Source organism: Tachysurus fulvidraco, chromosome 2 (assembly GCF_022655615.1).
Source record: "Tachysurus fulvidraco isolate hzauxx_2018 chromosome 2, HZAU_PFXX_2.0, whole genome shotgun sequence".
Taxonomy (NCBI): Eukaryota; Metazoa; Chordata; class Actinopteri; order Siluriformes; family Bagridae; genus Tachysurus; species Tachysurus fulvidraco.
In genome coordinates this window covers 37,626,725-37,646,824 of record NC_062519.1, presented here as the reverse complement: position 1 = coordinate 37,646,824, position 20,100 = coordinate 37,626,725, and the positions used below count along the sequence as shown (strand labels likewise).

The window sequence follows — 20,100 nt, the reverse complement described above, 5'->3', positions numbered from 1 at the left end:
AATGGTCACACCTCCAGGGTTGTGGTTCTCGATTCCCACCTACAGTATATGTGAGTTTGCATGTTCTCACAGTGCCTCAGGGGATTCTTTCCCAAGCACAAATATATGTGTTGTATTCTGATTAGCATCTCTAATTACTCATTGTGTGTGTATGTGTTTATGTTTGTGCTTGTGCCCTGTTATTTGACTGGCATCCTGTCCAGTGTGTACCCTGCCTTCTGCCCTGAGACTCCTGGCATAGGCCCCAGGTTCCCTGCAACCCAATAGGTTAACTGGTGTAGAGAATGGATAGATGGATAGAATACTGTTTAAACAGAATTTAGAGGACCCTTTAAATAGTTTATACAACATAGAAAGTTTTAAAGGCAGTATAATTACATTATTATAGTATTAGTATAGTATTATACATAATACACTATACACTACATAGTGCTACTTTCAGGAAAATGGAACTGTACTTCGTGGTTAAGCTGTTGATCTACTGCTTAGAAGGCTGTGAGTTCAAATCCCAGCACTGAGCTGCCACTACTGGACTCTTGAGCAAGCCTTTTAATCTTCAAATGCTCAGCTGTGTAAAAAAAAGAAAGAAATGTGTCTGCTGAACATAAATATTATTATGTATAATTTTCTGTCGAATAGTTTGTTTCTGATAGTATTTAAATCAACCACAGAGTATTAAATAAAGCATTGTGTCCTGTATATGACATACGTATATACAAATACTCTGGTGTTTGTGCATGCAAATGAATAAGCGGCACTGTATCAGTTAGTCAACAAGCAACAGAACTTAGTCTTCTACGTCTATTCGGTTAAGCTGTTTAGGTTTTGGACAAGATTTCGGTAAGTTTTAATGATTTAATTTCTGAGAGCATGAGGTGTTCATGAACTCAGTGGTATGAGGCTGATTGTTATGGTTATGGAGTTATGGAAGTTATGGGGTTATGAAGTTGTGGAGAATAAGATTCAGCTTTAATAATTATATAAGACGTATTATTGTAATGTTCACAAGAACACTCATGAATTGTATCTGAACAGGTTCGATATGTTTATGCCTTACTCTAATACGAAAAAAGCCACTACACTTTTATTAGCTTTTGCATACTGTTGTATATATATATATACAATGTGTTATCACTACTAAATCAATCAACTTATCTATTCAAAATAGAGAGCTGTGGATATGAAACTTCTCTATCTTATGGTTCTGCTGATCTTTGGAGCCATTCCTGATGATGGCTGTAATAAAGCAGTATATCAGATGGGTACAATAATTTTTTATTTTTATAAATAGACCATATTTTTATTATTATTTAATTGTTTTTTTATAAATAAGTTATCTGACCATTTCAGAGAACATACTTTTTACAGTTAACAGTTAACCTACAGTTAAATGGTGCCATTTGTTTTCTGTTTGTTTATTTATCTATCTATCTATCTATCTATCTATCTATCTATCTATCTATCTATCTATCTATCTATCTATCTATCTATCTATCTATCTATTTATTTATTTATTTATTTTGACTAAACTTTAGGTGAAGGAAATATCACATGTAATGTCAGGAATTGTGAATCAGCTGAAATGATTGCATTTATACCCAACATGGATGTAAAAAGACGGAAAAATCTACAACAGATGTGCGAGGAAAAATACATCAGGTAGTAAAGCATTACAATTCAAACACGCTACTCAGTGCTACAATACTATGGTTTTGTAAAATGAGTTTCAAAGATACATTGATGTTTTTGCAACACAGGGCAGAGAAATACTACATCGATCTGCTCATCAATGTAACGTTTGAAGGGCCAAATGCAACCTATGAGTACGAGAACTTTATTATGACTGTAGTGAATATGATGAACCCCATAGATGACAGCCATGTAAAGATCTCTGCTCCAAAGGTAACACACATTTATTCTAGAATAAATCAGAAATTAAACAGAATGTACTGGGCAGTATATAAATAATAAATAAATAATAAGCCTGGGGCAGCGAATATGTGCAGTAGCTACTGAATTAATAGCACAGCATGAATGGGAAATTACACCATGTTATAATAGAAACCTCTAACAGGTATAAAAATATCTATAATATTTGTGAGCATTAGTAATACTGATAATAATAATAATAATAATAATAATAATAATAATAATAATAATAATAATAATAATAATAATAATAATAATAATAATAATAATAATTAGTAATAAATACATGTAATAGAAATATGGACATCAACCATTTACATACAACAGTATCCAGATTATCCATGGATAATATCTAATGTTTAGCATATACAGGGAATATACAGATATTTCAATATAACCTAGGATGTATACAATACATCTACAATTATATAGTAGATGAAGCCTTTTTTTATTGCCACACATTACATTAGAGAACAGTGGAATTTTTCTTCACATATCACAGTTTTTGAAGGTTGGGGTAAGAGCACATGGTGAGCCATAATTCAGACCATGAGATGTGCTGTAGGTCAGTACAGAGGAGTTCAAGGTGGAGGTGGGGCTACGTCAAGGATCGGATTTGAGTCCATTCTTGTTTGCTATGGTGATAGACAGGTTGACAGATGAAGCCAGACAGGAATCTCTGTGGACAATGATGTTTGCGGATGACACTGTGATCCTTAGTGAGAGTAGGGAGCAGGTGGAGGAACACCTGGAAAGGTGGTGGTCTGCTCTGGAAAGGAGAGGAATGAAAGTCAGTTGTTTAGCTGCTGTATGGGTTAGAGACTATAGGAGTGAGGAAAAGACTTGAGGCAGAAATGGAGGTAGCAGAGATGAGGATGTTGAGGTTGTCTTTAGGAGTGACGAGGATGGACAGGATTAGGGACGAGCACATCAGAGGGACAGCTCAGGTTGGCTGTTTGGGGGACAAGGTCAGAGAGGATAGATTGAGATGGTTTGGAAATGTTCGGAGGAGGGAGATGGTTATATTGGTAGAAGGATGATGGAGATGGAGCTGCCAGGTAAGAGGTCAAGAGGAAGGACAAAAAGGAGATATACGGATGTGTTAAATGATAACATGAAGTTAATTGGTGCGAGAGTAAAGGATGCCTGGAAGGAACAACAGTTAGTGAATGGGATTGGAGTTGTCCCGGATGATTTTTTTGTGCTCTACTTGAAGATGTGCAGTAGCTGGTGGTGTTGCACAGTTTTTATCACCATTTGCAGTGCTTTCCTTTTATACACTGTTGAGTTTCTTTATCACACTGTGATGGAGTTGGTCAGGATGCTTTCAGTAGTGAAGAAATTAACTTGGTAAGATTTGTGGAAACAGATGAACTTCCTTCAGTCTCCTGAGAAACTTAAGATGTTGTTATGCCTAACTAAAATGAAAGTATTATGGTGCCAGGTCAGATCTTTAGAGATGTGGACATCCAGGAACTTGAAGCTGTAGACACCGTCTACTTAAATCTAATTGATGTCGATGGAGATTTCAGATTTCCTAGAGAGCCCACAACAAGCTCTTTTTTTTATTCTCCTCACTGTCTGTCACTGATAAACTGTCAGTTCTCCTGTTATAAAAATACATTAATAATGTAATTTAATAATTACATTACCCTATTTGGCAGACACCCTTATCCAGAGTGATTTATCTCATTAACTTTATCTCATTTATACTAAGCAGTCGAGCGTGCAGTTGAGGGTTAAGGGCCTTGGTCAAAGGCCCAGCAGTGGCTGATGGTGATCCGGGGATTTAAAGTCCCAGTCTTCCAATCAGTAGTCCAACACCTTAAACAGTACAGTGATGTAATTGAAGAAATAATAATAACTAAAAACACCTGACAGTTAAAATGACCAAAATAATGAACTCCTTTCTCTTTGAAGTGATTAAGTAAATGGCATCTGATATCTGTCTCTATTGTTTCATAGCTGTCTGAAGATGATCCACCAATTAACGTATTCATCCTCACTAAACCTTTTCTAAATGTCACAGTGAACCAGAGCAAAGTTGCTATAGTGACATATCCCCGTGCTCAACAGTTTACAGTAAGTCTTAAATAAACCATCATAATCTCTTTAAATAATGAATGTTTCTGCTGAATGCTCGAGTTCATATTTTTTCCCATAATATAAGTCTTCATACATTTCTGCACATTTTCACAGAATGACTCAAACATTCTGCTGAGGTCCAAAGTCATCCGCATCAAATCTGTCGGATGCGAGATAAAGGACTTGTCCGATCAAATTGTTATCAATTTTCCATTGAACAGCAGTAAAGAAATAGATGTAAGTTGTGTTTGTATTATATTTTTGTGATCACAGTTTTGTCATCCTTAGCATTCTGTCTAGGTTTGTGGCACTTTCCTAGTCAAATAAGTCCGATAAACTACAGTACACGTATGAACATGATTTGCATTTGAAATTTACAATTGTGTTTTTTCTTTAATTCTTCACATTATATTTTCCATATATTTTTTTATACATAGTTCATGTGGTTTCATTTTTTAAGCGTTTTTTTACATGCTTTACTTATTTTTATGTTATTTATTTATTTATTTTTATTATTTGTAGCCATTTTTTACAGGGTTCTTTCTTTTCATATACAGTAGGTCATGGGTTTTATTTTGATAGGTCTTTTTTTTTTTAATGTTGTTAATTTCTGTATTTCCCAACATGATTTTTAATATTCTAATTTCAATGTATTTATTTATTTATTTATTTATTTATTTATTTATTTATTTATTTATTTATGTATTTATTATTATTATTATTGTTATTATTATTATTATTATTATTATTATTATTATTATTTCACACATAAGTTATACACAGCTTTCACTTTTAGGGCATTTTTTAATTTGTGTGTATATGTTGTTTTTTTATTGTCACATTTGAGCCGTTGTTGTTCAGATGACGTGAGATGTGGTTACCTTAATTTCAGGCCATAAGAGGTTAAAACCCATGTTTACATATCATTCATATAATCACATGTGGAAATGGTTAATTTATTGATAATTTACTATTATTTTTGTTTGTATGTTTGTGGTTATTTTTATAGGGAAGCTACAACCTGTCATGCCGGTTCTATGATGAAACAAGTATGTAGAAATGTTTTGAGGTTTAGTTCGTTATTGTTGGTGCAATAGTGATGTGAACTAACCATGACCAGAACCTGAATTCAGAATTAACATTCATAGATTGGTAGAGATGATTGGTTGGTTTATAATTTGAATATTTGGTATTGATGCCTTTATCATGCTAATACTCCTCAAAAGTTACATTACATTTACAGTATTTAGCAGACACTCTTATTCAGAGTGACTTACATTGTCTTATTTCAGTTTATTCACCTGAGTGTATACACTTGAGCCCTGCAGTAGCAACCTTAACCACTGAGCTACCACATACCACATCCCACATTACATTACATTACAGCATTTAGCAGATGCCCTTATCTAGAGCAATTTTATACAACTGAGCAGTTGAGGGGTTAGGGCCTAGCAGTGGCTGCCTAGTTAACATGGGAATCGAACTCACAACCTTCCGATTGGTAGTCTAGCACCTTAACCGCTAGGCTTACACATCCACATAGTTAAGACTACTAAGTACACCTATTATACTAGATTACTCACCATGGAGGTTAAAGGTAATTCTTTATGAAATCACCCTTAGTCTAGGTTTCAACTGGTAGATTATAAGGAAGTAACCAAGTTCCCTGTTAAACACCCTGTCACTGTATACAGTATCGTGTAGGTACTGAAATGTTCCTGTGTATCAGGCAGTGTATCTATTATACTGCCAGCGCCCCCTACTGACTTTTCCCTTCACATCTGCCTGCTTTAAAAAGATTCACAGAATCCTTGTTACTAACAAACTGCACACAGATTATAACTTAGTGATTACTCCATGCTATTTACTGTATAGCAATCAAACATAATGCCACATTAAGCCCTTAAACTCCCTGAATTTTTTTAATAACTAATAATAATTACTACTGTTATTAACTGGACTGGAGATGAAAAGATTAAGAATTAGTAAAGTGTATAATATCACATCAGTTGTTCTCAGGAAGATCACAGAAACACAACTGACTCGACTCAGACCTTTCTGTCAGGAGAGGGGTGAAAAATCTACAATTAAATTCAGGGATAGCAGACATGGGGTATTATTAATAAAATAACCAACCCAAAGCACACAGGGAAACACTAGGTGGGAAACTGAGCAACTAAAATACAAAACAAGAAATACAAGAAAATACCAGAAAAGAAAACTGAAAAGTACAACATCCAAAAAACATAACAAATTAAATTTAATTAAATTTAATTTAATTAAATTAGCGCCCACCGGTAACAAACTCAACAACAGATAATAAATAGTGAGTCTAATTAGTAAGCATTGAGGAACAGGTATGTAAACACACATGAGAACGCAAAAACAGAAAATCAAAATCATGACACAAGAAAAAACTAACCCCTGCCAAACCGCCCCCTTGTGTTCGGGCAGGAAATTGTCTAAGCCATAATGACACCCAGATGCTTGAGCGTCCAGCATCGTTTTTCAGTCTTATTCATGCTGACACACAGAATCCTTCCTGTCTGCAGATATTATGTTAAAACTAACCAGATAATCTTATTTGGTCCCATTTAGCAAACCGTTGGAGTGACATGGGGTCTTTCACCAACCTGGAGAACAACACTGTAAACTGCTCATATAATCACATGTCCCTCTTTGCTGTATTTCTGGTAAGCACCGAATCAGTATCAGAAATCTAGTGAGTAAACTACTATAGTTGTGGTAATAAATCTGTATCTCTGTTTGTATATTTGTGTGTTTTTTACTCTTTAGGTGCCCATGAAGCAGCAGCAGGAAAACCTGCCCTGTAGTGATGACACAGGTTGTGGTCTTTTGTGTTTTTTGGGGGGTTTTTTATCACTCACTCATCATTGTTCATTAATTAACTTGTTTATCCTACAGCAATAATCGGTGGATTGTGGTTTACTTGTTTCTTTATGTTTTCTCTTTATGCAGATGAGAACTATATTTTCTTCAACAGCACAGAATTGACATTTCAAAAGAACCATTCTACATCACTCTGTACCTGGGGAGAGGATCGGTGTTATGTAGAGTGTAGTTCTGTCAATCTCACCACAGACATAACTGGTGTGATAAACATAACAAATCTGGCACTAAATTCTACAATCACAGGTCACCGCAAAACTCAGCTGGTCTTTTGTAAGGGTGAGTCACAGTTTGAGTTTTCTTGAATGAATCTGCAATTTCTTAGCATTAATTTAAGTGATACATTATTCGGTATTTGTTAATTAGTCGTATTATAACCCTAACCCTAATCCTTTTTTATTTTAAATAAAATTTTAGGTGAGAAAATCATCACATGTAACATCACAAAGTGTAACTCCTATGAAATGAATACATCTATAAACACAATGGACTTCACAAGACTAATTAAAGCACAGGATATGTGTAATAAATCATTTTCTGCAGATATATACCTCGAGTAAGTAAACAAACAGATTCAGATAAAAAACTGATCGGTATTTGTCTAGAAAATTTGACAGAAATATATGTTGATTTCTGTGCAACACAGGAAAGAGAAGGAATTCATCGATCAGCAGATCAACTCAACGTTTAATGAGTCGAACATAACCAAAAACTACACGAATTTTAAAATGACTGTTTTTAATATAAGCATGTTGAACCCAGTTGATGGGAGTGTAAAGATCTCTGCTCCAAAGGTAATTATCAGTCATTGCTGATTCTAAATTGAATAAGGAATCAAACACTGAAATAGGAAATTAGTCAAAGACATGATGTAATGTTGCAATGTAGCTTAACACGAAGCAGAATTACTGTTACCACCCTGAAGTGGATTATTTTATAATAACAACACATCACAATTTTCTCTATTCCTCCTAAACCGTGCCAATTTTTCAACATCTCAATGCTACTCACTGTTACTAATGTTGTGGCATTTCTAAGACGTGTAACAAAAGTTTTTTCACTTACATTATAGCAGCTACAAAGAGTCTCTTGCCAGACTTTTATTCCTCTGGGTTAGGATAAAATCCCCTGCATCTGTGAATGGATAGTTATAGAAACAACAACATATTAAAATGAACGCATTAATATAAATGTGATTTGAGTTGGAAATACTGTTGGAGCTGCTGTGATAGTAGTTATTGGATAATGAATAAACTAGTAGGAATATTAGTGATAGAAACCTCCAACAATTAAAACCACCAAGATAATGAAAATATTCTGTTTCAGAATGTTTAAGTGAATGATGTGTGATCTGAATAAAATCTGTCTTTACTGTCTGATAGTGGTCTGATCAGGATCAACCCATAGACGTATTCTTCCCTACTGAATCATCTACAAATGATTCCCTTGTCGCTGTAGTGAGATACGGAACTGCTGAAAAGTTTAACGTAAGTTTTAGTACATGTTCACAATAGTTTTAATTGACATATATTTCTAATAGATGCTCAAGATTTTTCCCCATGAATATAAATCCATATAACGTTTCTGCACATTTCCACAGAATAACTCAAACACGGTGTTGATGTCCCAAATTGTTCGTGTCGAAACCATAGGATCTGGGCGCAAGGACTTGACCAAACTGCTTTTTATCAAGTTTCCAGTGAATAGTACCAAAATAAACCTCGTAAGTGAATACACTAATATATTTTTTCAGATCATAGTTTGGGCTTCGTTATAATCTTGTTCAGGCTCATGGCACTTTCTTCCCTTATGGAAAAGTCTCATAAACTTCACATGAGAATTATCAAATGATTTATGTTGTACATTGGCACACATGGATTTGCACATAAGAAAAGTGTTTGGGTTTCATTTCTTTTCATGTTTACTTTTAATATGTGACTTTTGCACATAATTTATGTTTTTTTCGTCACGATTTTTTTTGCACCCGTATTACACACCTTTTATTTATTGATTGATTTTTTATTGGCTGATTAATCAAATCAAATCAATTTAATGATCCGATTGAATGAAATTAGTCAAACGTAATAATCATCCATTTGTTTTTATGTTACATGTAGTACATCTGGTTTAATTGTTCAGATGTGATGCACTTTAATCACGTGATTATTGTAAAGTTTGTTGTTTTATATTCTAATGATATAATCATGTGTGGGGAAAAAAGTCAGAAAATGTTATTTTATCTATTTGTTCATTATTCTGTTGTGTTTATTCCAATAGGTAAACTCTAAGCTGTCATGTATGTTCTATGATGAAAAAGGTATGGAGGATTTTCTCAAGTCCTGAAAAGTTTTATTTACTTGTACACATGGGGTTGGATTAAAACTTTTGTTTATATATTTATTAAACTGCATAAAGTATAGATGTAACTATGGAGGTCTTAAAAGGCCATGCATTATTATATTTCCTCTTTCTTGTTTTGTCATTATAAAAACTTCATTTTCTTGTTATCTCGACATAAATGTTGTATTGTCGTGATCACGACTTTATTTTGTCATGATCTCTGCATGTACCCCAATGTTAATATGTATTGGATTTACGTTAAAGGTCGAGCCTTTATTCTCTTAAATACTGTCAATTGTTAAGTGTTATCAATGTTATAATGCAAAATAACTTTTGTTATGTCAAGATAACGAGAAAAATAAAGTTGTAGCATGACAAAACAAAAAAAAAAGAAAAAAATATAATAAAGTATGGCCTCTTAAAACTTCTGTATGTAACAAAATGTATGAGATAAAAGTATAATGCATGAGGTGAAACAAAAAAAGAACAAAAACAACTTTAAGGACATTAAATATTATAAAAGAGAATTTTATATAAATACACGAATAGATAGATAGATAGATAGATAGATAGATAGATAGATAGATAGATAGATAGATAGATAGATAGATAGATAGTTTATAATTCAAATATTTTTTTGATAAAATAAACTGAACATTTAAATATCATAACATAGGAACTATGTAATATATATGTGTGTGTATATACTTTTTTTTATTTTTTTTGGATATATATATATCCATCTAATGAAAACTGACGAGTGTCTAGCATCATTTTCCAATCGTCTGCTTCATGTTTACACACAGAATCCTACCGGTTTGCAGCTATTATGATAAAACTAACCAAAGTGTCTTATTTGGTCCCATTTAGAGCACAAGTGGAGTGACACTGGGTCTTTCACCAACCTGGAGAATTCTAACAGCAGCAACACTGTAAACTGCTCATATAATCACATGACCCCATTTGCTGTATTTCTGGTAAGCACTGAATCAGTATCAGAAATCTAGTGAGTAAACTACTATAGTTGTGGTAATAAATCTGTATCTCTGTTTGTATATTTGTGTGTTTTTTACTCTTTAGGTGCCCATGAAGCAGCAGCATGAAAACCTGCCCTGTAGTGATGACACAGGTTGTGGTCTTTTGTGTTTTTTGTGTTTTTTTATCACTCACTCATCATTGTTCATTAATTAACTTGTTTATCCTACAGCAATAATCGGTGGATTGTGGTTTACTTGTTTCTTTATGTTTTCTCTTTATGCAGATGAGAACTTTATTTTCTTCAACAGCACAGAATTGACATTTCAAAAGAACCATTCTACATCACTCTGTACCTGGGGAAAGGATCGGTGTTATGTAGAGTGTAGTTCTGTCAATCTCACCACAGACATAACTGGTGTGATAAACATAACAAATCTGGCACTAAATTCTACAATCACAGGTCAACACGAAACTCAGCTGGTCTTTTGGAAGGGTGAGTCACAGTTTGAGTTTTCTTGAATGAATCTGCAATTTCTTAGCATTAATTTAAGTGATACATTATTCGGTATTTGTTAATTAGTCGTATTATAACCCTAACCCTAATCCTTTTTTATTTTAAATGAAATTTTAGGTGAGAAAATCATCACATTTAACATCACAAAGTGTAACTCCTATGAAATGAATACATCTATAAACACAATGGACTTCACAAGACTAATTAAAGCACAGGATATGTGTAATAAATCATTTTCTGCAGAAATATACTTCGAGTAAGTAAACAAACAGATTCAGATGAAGAACTGATCGGTATTTGTCTAGAAAATTTGACAGAAATATATGTTGATTTCTGTGCAACACAGGAAAGAGAAGGAATTCATCGATCAGCAGATCAACTCAACGTTTAATGAGTCAAGCATAACCATAAACGTCACGATTTTTAAAATGACTGTTTTTAATATAAGCATGTTGAATCCAGTTGATGGGAGTGTAAAGATCTCTGCTCCAAAGGTAATTATCAGTCATTGCTGATTCTAAATTGAATAAGGAATCAAACACTGAAATAGGAAAATAGTCAAAGACATGATGTAATGTTGCAATGTAGCTTAACACGAAGCAGAATTACTGTTACCACCCTGAAGTGGATTATTTTATAATAACAACACATCACAATTTTCTCTATTCCTCCTAAACCGTGGCAATTTTTCAACATCTCAATGCTACTCACTGTTACTAATGTTGTGGCATTTCTAAGACGTGTAACAAAAGTTTTTTCACTTACATTATAGCAGCTACAAAGAGTCTCTTGCCAGACTTTTATTCCTCTGGGTTAGGATAAAATCCCCTGCATCTGTGAATGGATAGTTATAGAAACAACAACATATTAAAATGAACGCATTAATATAAATGTGATTTGAGTTGGAAATACTGTTGGAGCTGCTGTGATAGTAGTTATTGGATAATGAATAAACTAGTAGGAATATTAGTGATAGAAACCTCCAACAATTAAAACCACCAAGATAATGAAAATATTCTGTTTCAGAATGTTTAAGTGAATGATGTGTGATCTGAATAAAATCTGTCTTTACTGTCTGATAGTGGTCTGATCAGGATCAACCCATAGACGTATTCTTCCCTACTGAATCATCTACAAATTATTCCCTTGTCGCTGTAGTGAGATACGGAACTGCTGAAAAGTTTAACGTAAGTTTTAGTACATGTTCACAATAGTTTTAATTGCCATATATTTCTAATAGATGCTCAAGATTTTTCCCTATGAATATAAATCCATATAACGTTTCTGCACATTTCCACAGAATAACTCAAACACGGTGTTGATGTCCCAAATTGTTCGTGTCGAAACCATAGGATCTGGGCGCAAGGACTTGACCAAACTGCTTTTTATCAAGTTTCCAGTGAATAGTACCAAAATAAACCTCGTAAGTGAATACACGAATATATTTTTTCAGATCATAGTTTGGGCTTCCTTATAATCTTGTTCAGGCTCATGGCACTTTCTTCCCTTATGGAAAAGTCTCAAAAACTTCACATGAGAATTATCAAATGATTTATGTTGTACATTGGCACACATGGATTTGCACATAAGAAAAGTGTTTGGGTTTCATTTCTTTTCATGTTTACTTTTAATATGTGATTTTTGCACATAATTTATGTTTTTTTCCTCACATGATTTTTTTGCACCTGTATTACACACCTTTTATTTATTGATTGATGTTTTTTATTGGCTGATTAATCAAATCAAATCAATTTATTGATCCGATTGAATGAAATTAGTCAAACGTAATAATCATCCATTTGTTTTTATGTTACATGTAGTACATCTGTTTAATTGTTCAGATGTGATTCACTTTAATCACGTGATTATTGAAAAGTTTGTTGTTTTATATTCTAATGATATAATCATGTGTGGGGAAAAAAGTCAGAAAATGTTATTTTATCTATTTGTTCATTATTCTGTTGTGTTTATTCCAATAGGTAAACTCTAAGCTGTCATGTATGTTCTATGATGAAAAAGGTATGGAGGATTTTCTCAAGTCCTGAAAAGTTTTATTTACATGTACACATGGGGTTGGATTAAAACTTTTGTTTATATATTTATTAAACTGCATAAAGTATAGATGTAACTATGGAGGTGTTAAAAGGCCATGCATTATTATATTTCCTCTTTCTTGTTTTGTCATGATAAAAACTTCATTTTCTTGTTATCTCGACATAAATGTTGTATTGTCGTGATCACGACTTTATTTTGTCATGATCTCTGCATGTACCCCAATGTTAATATGTATTGGATTTACGTTAAAGGTCGAGCCTTTATTCTCTTAAATACTGTCAATTGTTAAGTGTTATCAACGTTATAATGCAAAATAACTTTTGTTATGTCAAGATAACGATATAATAAAGTATGGCCTCTTAAAACTTCTGTATGTAACAAAATGTATGAGATAAAAGTATAATGCATGAGGTGAAACAAAAAAAGAACAAAAACAACTTTAAGGACATTAAATATTATAAAAGAGAATTTTATATAAATACACGAATAGATAGATAGATAGATAGATAGATAGATAGATAGATAGATAGATAGATAGATAGATAGATAGATAGATAGATAGATAGATAGATAGATAGATAGTTTATAATTCAAATATTTTTTTGATAAAATAAACTGAACATTTAAATATCATAACATAGGAACTATGTAATATATATGTGTGTGTATATACTTTTTTTTATTTTTTTTTGGATATATATATATCCATCTAATGAAAACTGACGAGTGTCTAGCATCATTTTCCAATCGTCTGCTTCATGTTTACACACAGAATCCTACCGGTTTGCAGCTATTATGATCAAACTAACCAAAGTGTCTTATTTGGTCCCATTTAGAGCACAAGTGGAGTGACACTGGGTCTTTCACCAACCTGGAGAATTCTAACAGCAGCAACACTGTAAACTGCTCATATAATCACATGACCCCATTTGCTGTATTTCTGGTAAGCACTGAATCAGTATCAGAAATCTAATGAGTAAACTACTATAGTTGTGGTAATAAATCTGTATCTCTGTTTGTATATTTGTGTGTTTTTTACTCTTTAGGTGCCCATGAAGCTGCAGCAGGAAAACCTGCCCTGTAGTGATGACACAGGTTGTGGTCTTTTGTGTTTTTTGTCTTTTTTATCACTCACTCATCATTGTTCATTAATTAACTTGTTTATCCTACAGCAATAATCGGTGGATTGTGGTTTACTTGTTTCTTTATGTTTTCTCTTTATGCAGATGAGAACTATATTTTCTTCAACAGCACAGAATTGACATTTCAAAAGAACCATTCTACATCACTCTGTACCTGGGGAGAGGATCGGTGTTATGTAGAGTGTAGTTCTGTCAATCTCACCACAAACATAACTGGTGTGATAAACATAACAAATCTGACACTAAATTCTACAATCACAGGACAACGCAAAACTCAGCTGGTCTTTTGTAAGGGTGAGTCACAGTTTGAGTTTTCTTGAATGAATCTGCAATTTCTTAGCATTAATTTAAGTGATACATTATTCGGTATTTGTTAATTAGTCGTATTATAACCCTAATCCTAATCCTTTTTTATTTTAAATAAAATTTTAGGTGAGAAAATCATCACATGTAACATCACAAAGTGTAACTCCTATGAAATGAATACATCTATAAACACAATGGACTTCACAAGACTAATTAAAGCACAGGATATGTGTAATAAATCATTTTCTGCAGAAATATACTTCGAGTAAGTAAACAAACAGATTCAGATGAAGAACTGATCGGTATTTGTCTAGAAAATTTGACAGAAATATATGTTGATTTCTGTGCAACACAGGAAAGAGAAGGAATTCATCGATCAGCAGATCAACTCAACGTTTAATGAGTCGAACATAACCAAAAACTACACGAATTTTAAAATGACTGTTTTTAATATAAGCATGTTGAACCCAGTTGATGGGAGTGTAAAGATCTCTGCTCCAAAGGTAATTATCAGTCATTGCTGATTCTAAATTGAATAAGGAATCAAACACTGAAATAGGAAAATAGTCAAAGACATGATGTAATGTTGCAATGTAGCTTAACACGAAGCAGAATTACTGTTACCACCCTGAAGTGGATTATTTTATAATAACAACACATCACAATTTTCTCTATTCCTCCTAAACCGTGGCAATTTTTCAACATCTCAATGCTACTCACTGTTACTAATGTTGTGGCATTTCTAAGACGTGTAACAAAAGTTTTTTCACTTACATTATAGCAGCTACAAAGAGTCTCTTGCCAGACTTTTATTCCTCTGGGTTAGGATAAACTCCCTTGCATCTGTGAATGGATAGTTATAGAAACAACAACATATTAAAATGAACGCATTAATATAAATGTGATTTGAGTTGGAAATACTGTTGGAGCTGCTGTGATAGTAGTTATTGGATAATGAATAAACTAGTAGGAATATTAGTGATACAAACCTCCAACAATTAAAACCACCAAGATAATGAAAATATTCTGTTACAGAATGTTTAAGTGAATGATGTGTGATCTGAATAAAATCTGTCTTTACTGTCTGATAGTGGTCTGATCAGGATCAACCCATAGACGTATTCTTCCCTACTGAATCTACAAATTATTCCCGTGTCGCTGTAGTGAGATACGGAACTGCTGAAAAGTTTAACGTAAGTTTTAGTACATGTTCACAATAGTTTTAAATGGCATAGATTTCTAGTAGATGCTCAAGCTTTTTCCCCATGAATATAAATCCATATAACGTTTCTGCACATTTCCACAGAATAACTCAAACATGGTGTTGATGTCCCAAATTGTTCGTGTCGAAACCATAGGATCTGGGCGCAAGCTCTTGACCAAACTGCTTTTTATCAAGTTTCCAGTGAACAGTACAAAAATAAACCTCGTAAGTGAATACACTAATATATTTTTTCAGATCATAGTTTGGGCTTCCTTATAATCTTGTTCAGGCTCATGGCACTTTCTTCCCTTATGGAAAAGTCTCATAAACTTCACATGAGAATTATCAAATGATTTATGTTGTACATTGGCACACATGGATTTGCACATAAGAAAAGTGTTTGGGTTTCATTTCTTTTCATGTTTACTTTTAATATGTGATTTTTGCACATAATTTATGTTTTTTTCGTCACAATTTTTTTTGCACCCGTATTACACACCTTTTATTTATTGATTGATTTTTTTATTGGCTGATTAATCAAATCAAATCAATTTAATGATCCGATTGAATGAAATTAGTCAAATGTAATAATGATCCATTTGTTTTTATGTTACATGTAGTACATCTGGTTTAATTGTTCAGATGTGATGCACTTTAATCACGTGATTATTGTAAAGTTTATTGTTTTATATTCTAATGATATAATCATGTGTGGGGAAAAAAGTCAGAAAATGTTATTTTATCTATTTGTTCATTATTCTGTTGTGTTTATTCCAATAGGTAAACTCTACGCTGTCATGTATGTTCTATGATGAAAAAGGTATGGAGGATTTTCTCAAGTCCTGAAAAGTTTTATTTACTTGTACACATGGGGTTGGATTAAAACTTTTGTTTATATATTTATTAAACTGCATAAAGTATAGATGTAACTATGGAGGTGTTAAAAGGCCATGCATTATTATATTTCCTCTTTCTTGTTTTGTCATGATAAAAACTTCATTTTCTTGTTATCTCGACATAAATGTTGTATTGTCGTGATCACGACTTTATTTTGTCATGATCTCTGCATGTACCCCAATGTTAATATGTATTGGATTTACGTTAAAGGTCGAGCCTTTATTCTCTTAAATACTGTCAATTGTTAAGTGTTATCAACGTTATAATGCAAAATAACTTTTGTTATGTCAAGATAACGAGAAGAATAAAGTTGTAGCATGACAAAACAAAAAAAAGGAAAAAATATAATAAAGTATGGCCTCTTAAAACTTCTGTATGTAACAAAATGTATGAGATAAAAGTATAATGCATGAGGTGAAACAAAAAAAGAACAAAAACAACTTTAAGGACATTAAATATTATAAAAGAGAATTTTATATAAATACACGAATAGATAGATAGATAGATAGATAGATAGATAGATAGATAGATAGATAGATAGATAGATAGATAGATAGATAGATAGATAGATAGATAGATTGATAGATTGATAGATAGATAGTTTATAATTCAAATATTTTTTTAATAAGATAAACTGAACATTTAGATATCGTAACATAGGAACTATGTAATATATATGTGTGTGTATATACTTTTTTTTATTTTTTTTTGGATATATATATCCATCTAATGAAAACTGACGAGTGTCTAGCATCATTTTCCAATCGTCTGCTTCATGTTTACACACAGAATCCTACCGGTTTGCAGCTATTATGATAAAACTAACCAAAGTGTCTTATTTGGTCCCATTTAGAGCACAAGTGGAGTGACACTGGGTCTTTCACCAACCTGGAGAATTCTAACAGCAGCAACACTGTAAACTGCTCATATAATCACATGACCCCATTTGCTGTATTTCTGGTAAGCACTGAATCAGTATCAGAAATCTAGTGAGTAAACTACTATTGTTGTGGTAATAAATCTGTATCTCTGTTTGTATATTTGTGTGTTTTTTACTCTTTAGGTGCCCATGAAGCTGCAGCAGGAAAACCTGCCCTGTAGTGATGACACAGGTTGTGGTCTTTTGTGTTTTTTGTGTTTTTTTATCACTCACTCATCATTGTTCATTAATTAACTTGTTTATCCTACAGCAATAATCGGTGGATTGTGGTTTACTTGTTTCTTTATGTTTTCTCTTTATGCAGATGAGAACTGTATTTTCTTCAACAGCACAGAATTGACATTTCAAAAGAACCATTCTACATCACTCTGTACCTGGGGAGAGGATCGGTGTTATGTAGAGTGTAGTTCTGTCAATCTCACCACAGACATAACTGGTGTGATAAACATAACAAATCTGACACTAAATTCTACAATCACAGGTCAACACGAAACTCAGCTGGTCTTTTGGAAGGGTGAGTCACAGTTTGAGTTTTCTTGAATGAATCTGCAATTTCTTAGCATTAATTTAAGTGATACATTATTCGGTATTTGTTAATTAGTCGTATTATAACCCTAACCCTAATCCTTTTTTATTTTAAATGAAATTTTAGGTGAGAAAATCATCACATTTAACATCACAAAGTGTAACTCCTATGAAATGAATACATCTATAAACACAATGGACTTCACAAGACTAATTAAAGCACAGGATATGTGTAATAAATCATTTTCTGCAGATATATACTTTGAGTAAGTAAACAAACAGATTCAGATGAAGAACTGATCGGTATTTGTCTAGAAAATTTGACAGAAATATATGTTGATTTCTGTGCAACACAGGAAAGAGAAGGAATTCATCGATCAGCAGATCAACTCAACGTTTAATGAGTCAAGCATAACCATAAACGTCACGATTTTTAAAATGACTGTTTTTAATATAAGCATGTTGAACCCAGTTGATGGGAGTGTAAAGATCTCTGCTCCAAAGGTAATTATCAGTCATTGCTGATTCTAAATTGAATAAGGAATCAAACACTGAAATAGGAAAATAGTCAAAGACATGATGTAATGTTGCAATGTAGCTTAACACGAAGCAGAATTACTGTTACCACCCTGAAGTGGATTATTTTATAATAACAACACATCACAATTTTCTCTATTCCTCCTAAACCGTGGCAATTTTTCAACATCTCAATGCTACTCACTGTTACTAATGTTGTGGCATTTCTAAGACGTGTAACAAAAGTTTTTTCACTTACATTATAGCAGCTACAAAGAGTCTCTTGCCAGACTTTTATTCCTCTGGGTTCGGATAAAATCCCCTGCATCTGTGAATGGATAGTTATAGAAACAACAACATATTAAAATGAACGCATTAATATAAATGTGATTTGAGTTGGAAATACTGTTGGAGCTGCTGTGATAGTAGTTATTGGATAATGAATAAACTAGTAGGAATATTAGTGATAGAAACCTCCAATAATTAAAACCACCAAGATAATGAAAATATTCTGTTACAGAATGTTTAAGTGAATGATGTGTGATCTGAATAAAATCTGTCTTTACTGTCTGATAGTGGTCTGATCAGGATCAAGCCATAGATGTTTTCTTCCCTACTGAATCATCTACAAATAATTCCCTTGTCACTGTAGTGAGATACGGAACTGCTGAAAAGTTTAACGTAAGTTTTAGTACATGTTCACAATAGTTTTAAATGGCATAGATTTCTAGTAGATGCTCAAGCTTTTTCCCCATGAATATAAATCCATATAACGTTTCTGCACATTTCCACAGAATAACTCAAACACGGTGTTGATGTCCCAAATTGTTCGTGTCGAAACCATAGGATCTGGGCGCAAGGACTTGACCAAACTGCTTTTCATCAAGTTTCCAGTGAATAGTACCAAAATAAACCTCGTAAGTGAATACACTAATATATTTTTTCAGATCATAGTTTGGGCTTCCTTATAATCTTGTTCAGGCTCATGGCACTTTCTTCCCTTATGGAAAAGTCTCATAAACTTCACATGAGAATTATCAAATGATTTATGTTGTACATTGGCACACATGGATTTGCACATAAGAAAAGTGTTTGGGTTTCATTTCTTTTCATGTTTACTTTTAATATGTGACTTTTGCACATAATTTATGTTTTTTTCGTCACGATTTTTTTTGCACCCGTATTACACACCTTTTATTTATTGATTGATTTTTTATTGGCTGATTAATCAAATCAAATCAATTTAATAATCCGATTGAATGAAATTAGTCAAACGTAATAATCATCCATTTGTTTTTATGTTACATGTAGTACATCTGGTTTAATTGTTCAGATGTGATGCACTTTAATCACGTGATTATTGTAAAGTTTATTGTTTTATATTCTAATGATATAATCATGTGTGGGGAAAAAAGTCAGAAAATGTTATTTTATCTATTTGTTCATTATTCTGTTGTGTTTATTCCAATAGGTAAACTCTAAGCTGTCATGCATGTTCTATGATGAAAAAGGTATGGAGGATTTTCTCAAGTCCTGAAAAGTTTTATTTACTTGTACACATGGGGTTGGATTAAAACTTTTGTTTATATATTTATTAAACTGCATAAAGTATAGATGTAACTATGGAGGTGTTAAAAGGCCATGCATTATTATATTTCCTCTTTCTTGTTTTGTCATGATAAAAACTTCATTTTCTTGTTATCTCGACATAAATGTTGTATTGTCGTGATCACGACTTTATTTTGTCATGATCTCTGCA

The 20,100-nt window shown here is 32.8% G+C and overlaps 1 protein-coding gene across 7 annotated transcripts in view; it reads left to right on the top strand.

Moving 5' to 3' along the window:
* The first annotated feature begins 764 nt into the window (after positions 1-764).
* Positions 765-20,100, top strand: part of LOC113646696 — a 34,887-nt gene continuing 15,551 nt past the window's right edge. The window contains exons 1-39 of one of the 7 annotated variants that reach the window (XM_047803136.1): positions 765-840; positions 1,169-1,262; positions 1,536-1,659; positions 1,758-1,902; positions 3,895-4,011; positions 4,129-4,251; positions 5,024-5,063; positions 6,613-6,707; positions 6,811-6,859; positions 6,994-7,203; positions 7,342-7,480; positions 7,571-7,718; positions 8,307-8,411; positions 8,525-8,647; positions 9,202-9,241; positions 10,135-10,241; positions 10,345-10,393; positions 10,526-10,735; positions 10,874-11,012; positions 11,103-11,250; positions 11,839-11,943; positions 12,057-12,179; positions 12,736-12,775; positions 13,648-13,754; positions 13,858-13,906; positions 14,038-14,247; positions 14,386-14,524; positions 14,615-14,762; positions 15,351-15,452; positions 15,566-15,688; positions 16,244-16,283; positions 17,214-17,320; positions 17,424-17,472; positions 17,605-17,814; positions 17,953-18,091; positions 18,182-18,329; positions 18,918-19,022; positions 19,136-19,258; positions 19,813-19,852. In XM_047803136.1, the coding sequence (XP_047659092.1) occupies positions 1,181-1,262; positions 1,536-1,659; positions 1,758-1,902; positions 3,895-4,011; positions 4,129-4,251; positions 5,024-5,063; positions 6,613-6,707; positions 6,811-6,859; positions 6,994-7,203; positions 7,342-7,480; positions 7,571-7,718; positions 8,307-8,411; positions 8,525-8,647; positions 9,202-9,241; positions 10,135-10,241; positions 10,345-10,393; positions 10,526-10,735; positions 10,874-11,012; positions 11,103-11,250; positions 11,839-11,943; positions 12,057-12,179; positions 12,736-12,775; positions 13,648-13,754; positions 13,858-13,906; positions 14,038-14,247; positions 14,386-14,524; positions 14,615-14,762; positions 15,351-15,452; positions 15,566-15,688; positions 16,244-16,283; positions 17,214-17,320; positions 17,424-17,472; positions 17,605-17,814; positions 17,953-18,091; positions 18,182-18,329; positions 18,918-19,022; positions 19,136-19,258; positions 19,813-19,852 (4,300 nt within the window). In that variant the 5' untranslated portion in view covers positions 765-840; positions 1,169-1,180. The remainder of the gene's footprint in view (positions 841-1,168; positions 1,263-1,535; positions 1,660-1,757; positions 1,903-3,894; positions 4,012-4,128; positions 4,252-5,023; positions 5,064-6,612; positions 6,708-6,810; positions 6,860-6,993; positions 7,204-7,341; positions 7,481-7,570; positions 7,719-8,306; positions 8,412-8,524; positions 8,648-9,201; positions 9,242-10,134; positions 10,242-10,344; positions 10,394-10,525; positions 10,736-10,873; positions 11,013-11,102; positions 11,251-11,838; positions 11,944-12,056; positions 12,180-12,735; positions 12,776-13,647; positions 13,755-13,857; positions 13,907-14,037; positions 14,248-14,385; positions 14,525-14,614; positions 14,763-15,350; positions 15,453-15,565; positions 15,689-16,243; positions 16,284-17,213; positions 17,321-17,423; positions 17,473-17,604; positions 17,815-17,952; positions 18,092-18,181; positions 18,330-18,917; positions 19,023-19,135; positions 19,259-19,812; positions 19,853-20,100) is intronic. The other 6 variants (XM_047803147.1, XM_047803155.1, XM_047803158.1 and 3 more) reach the window with 6 other exon arrangements.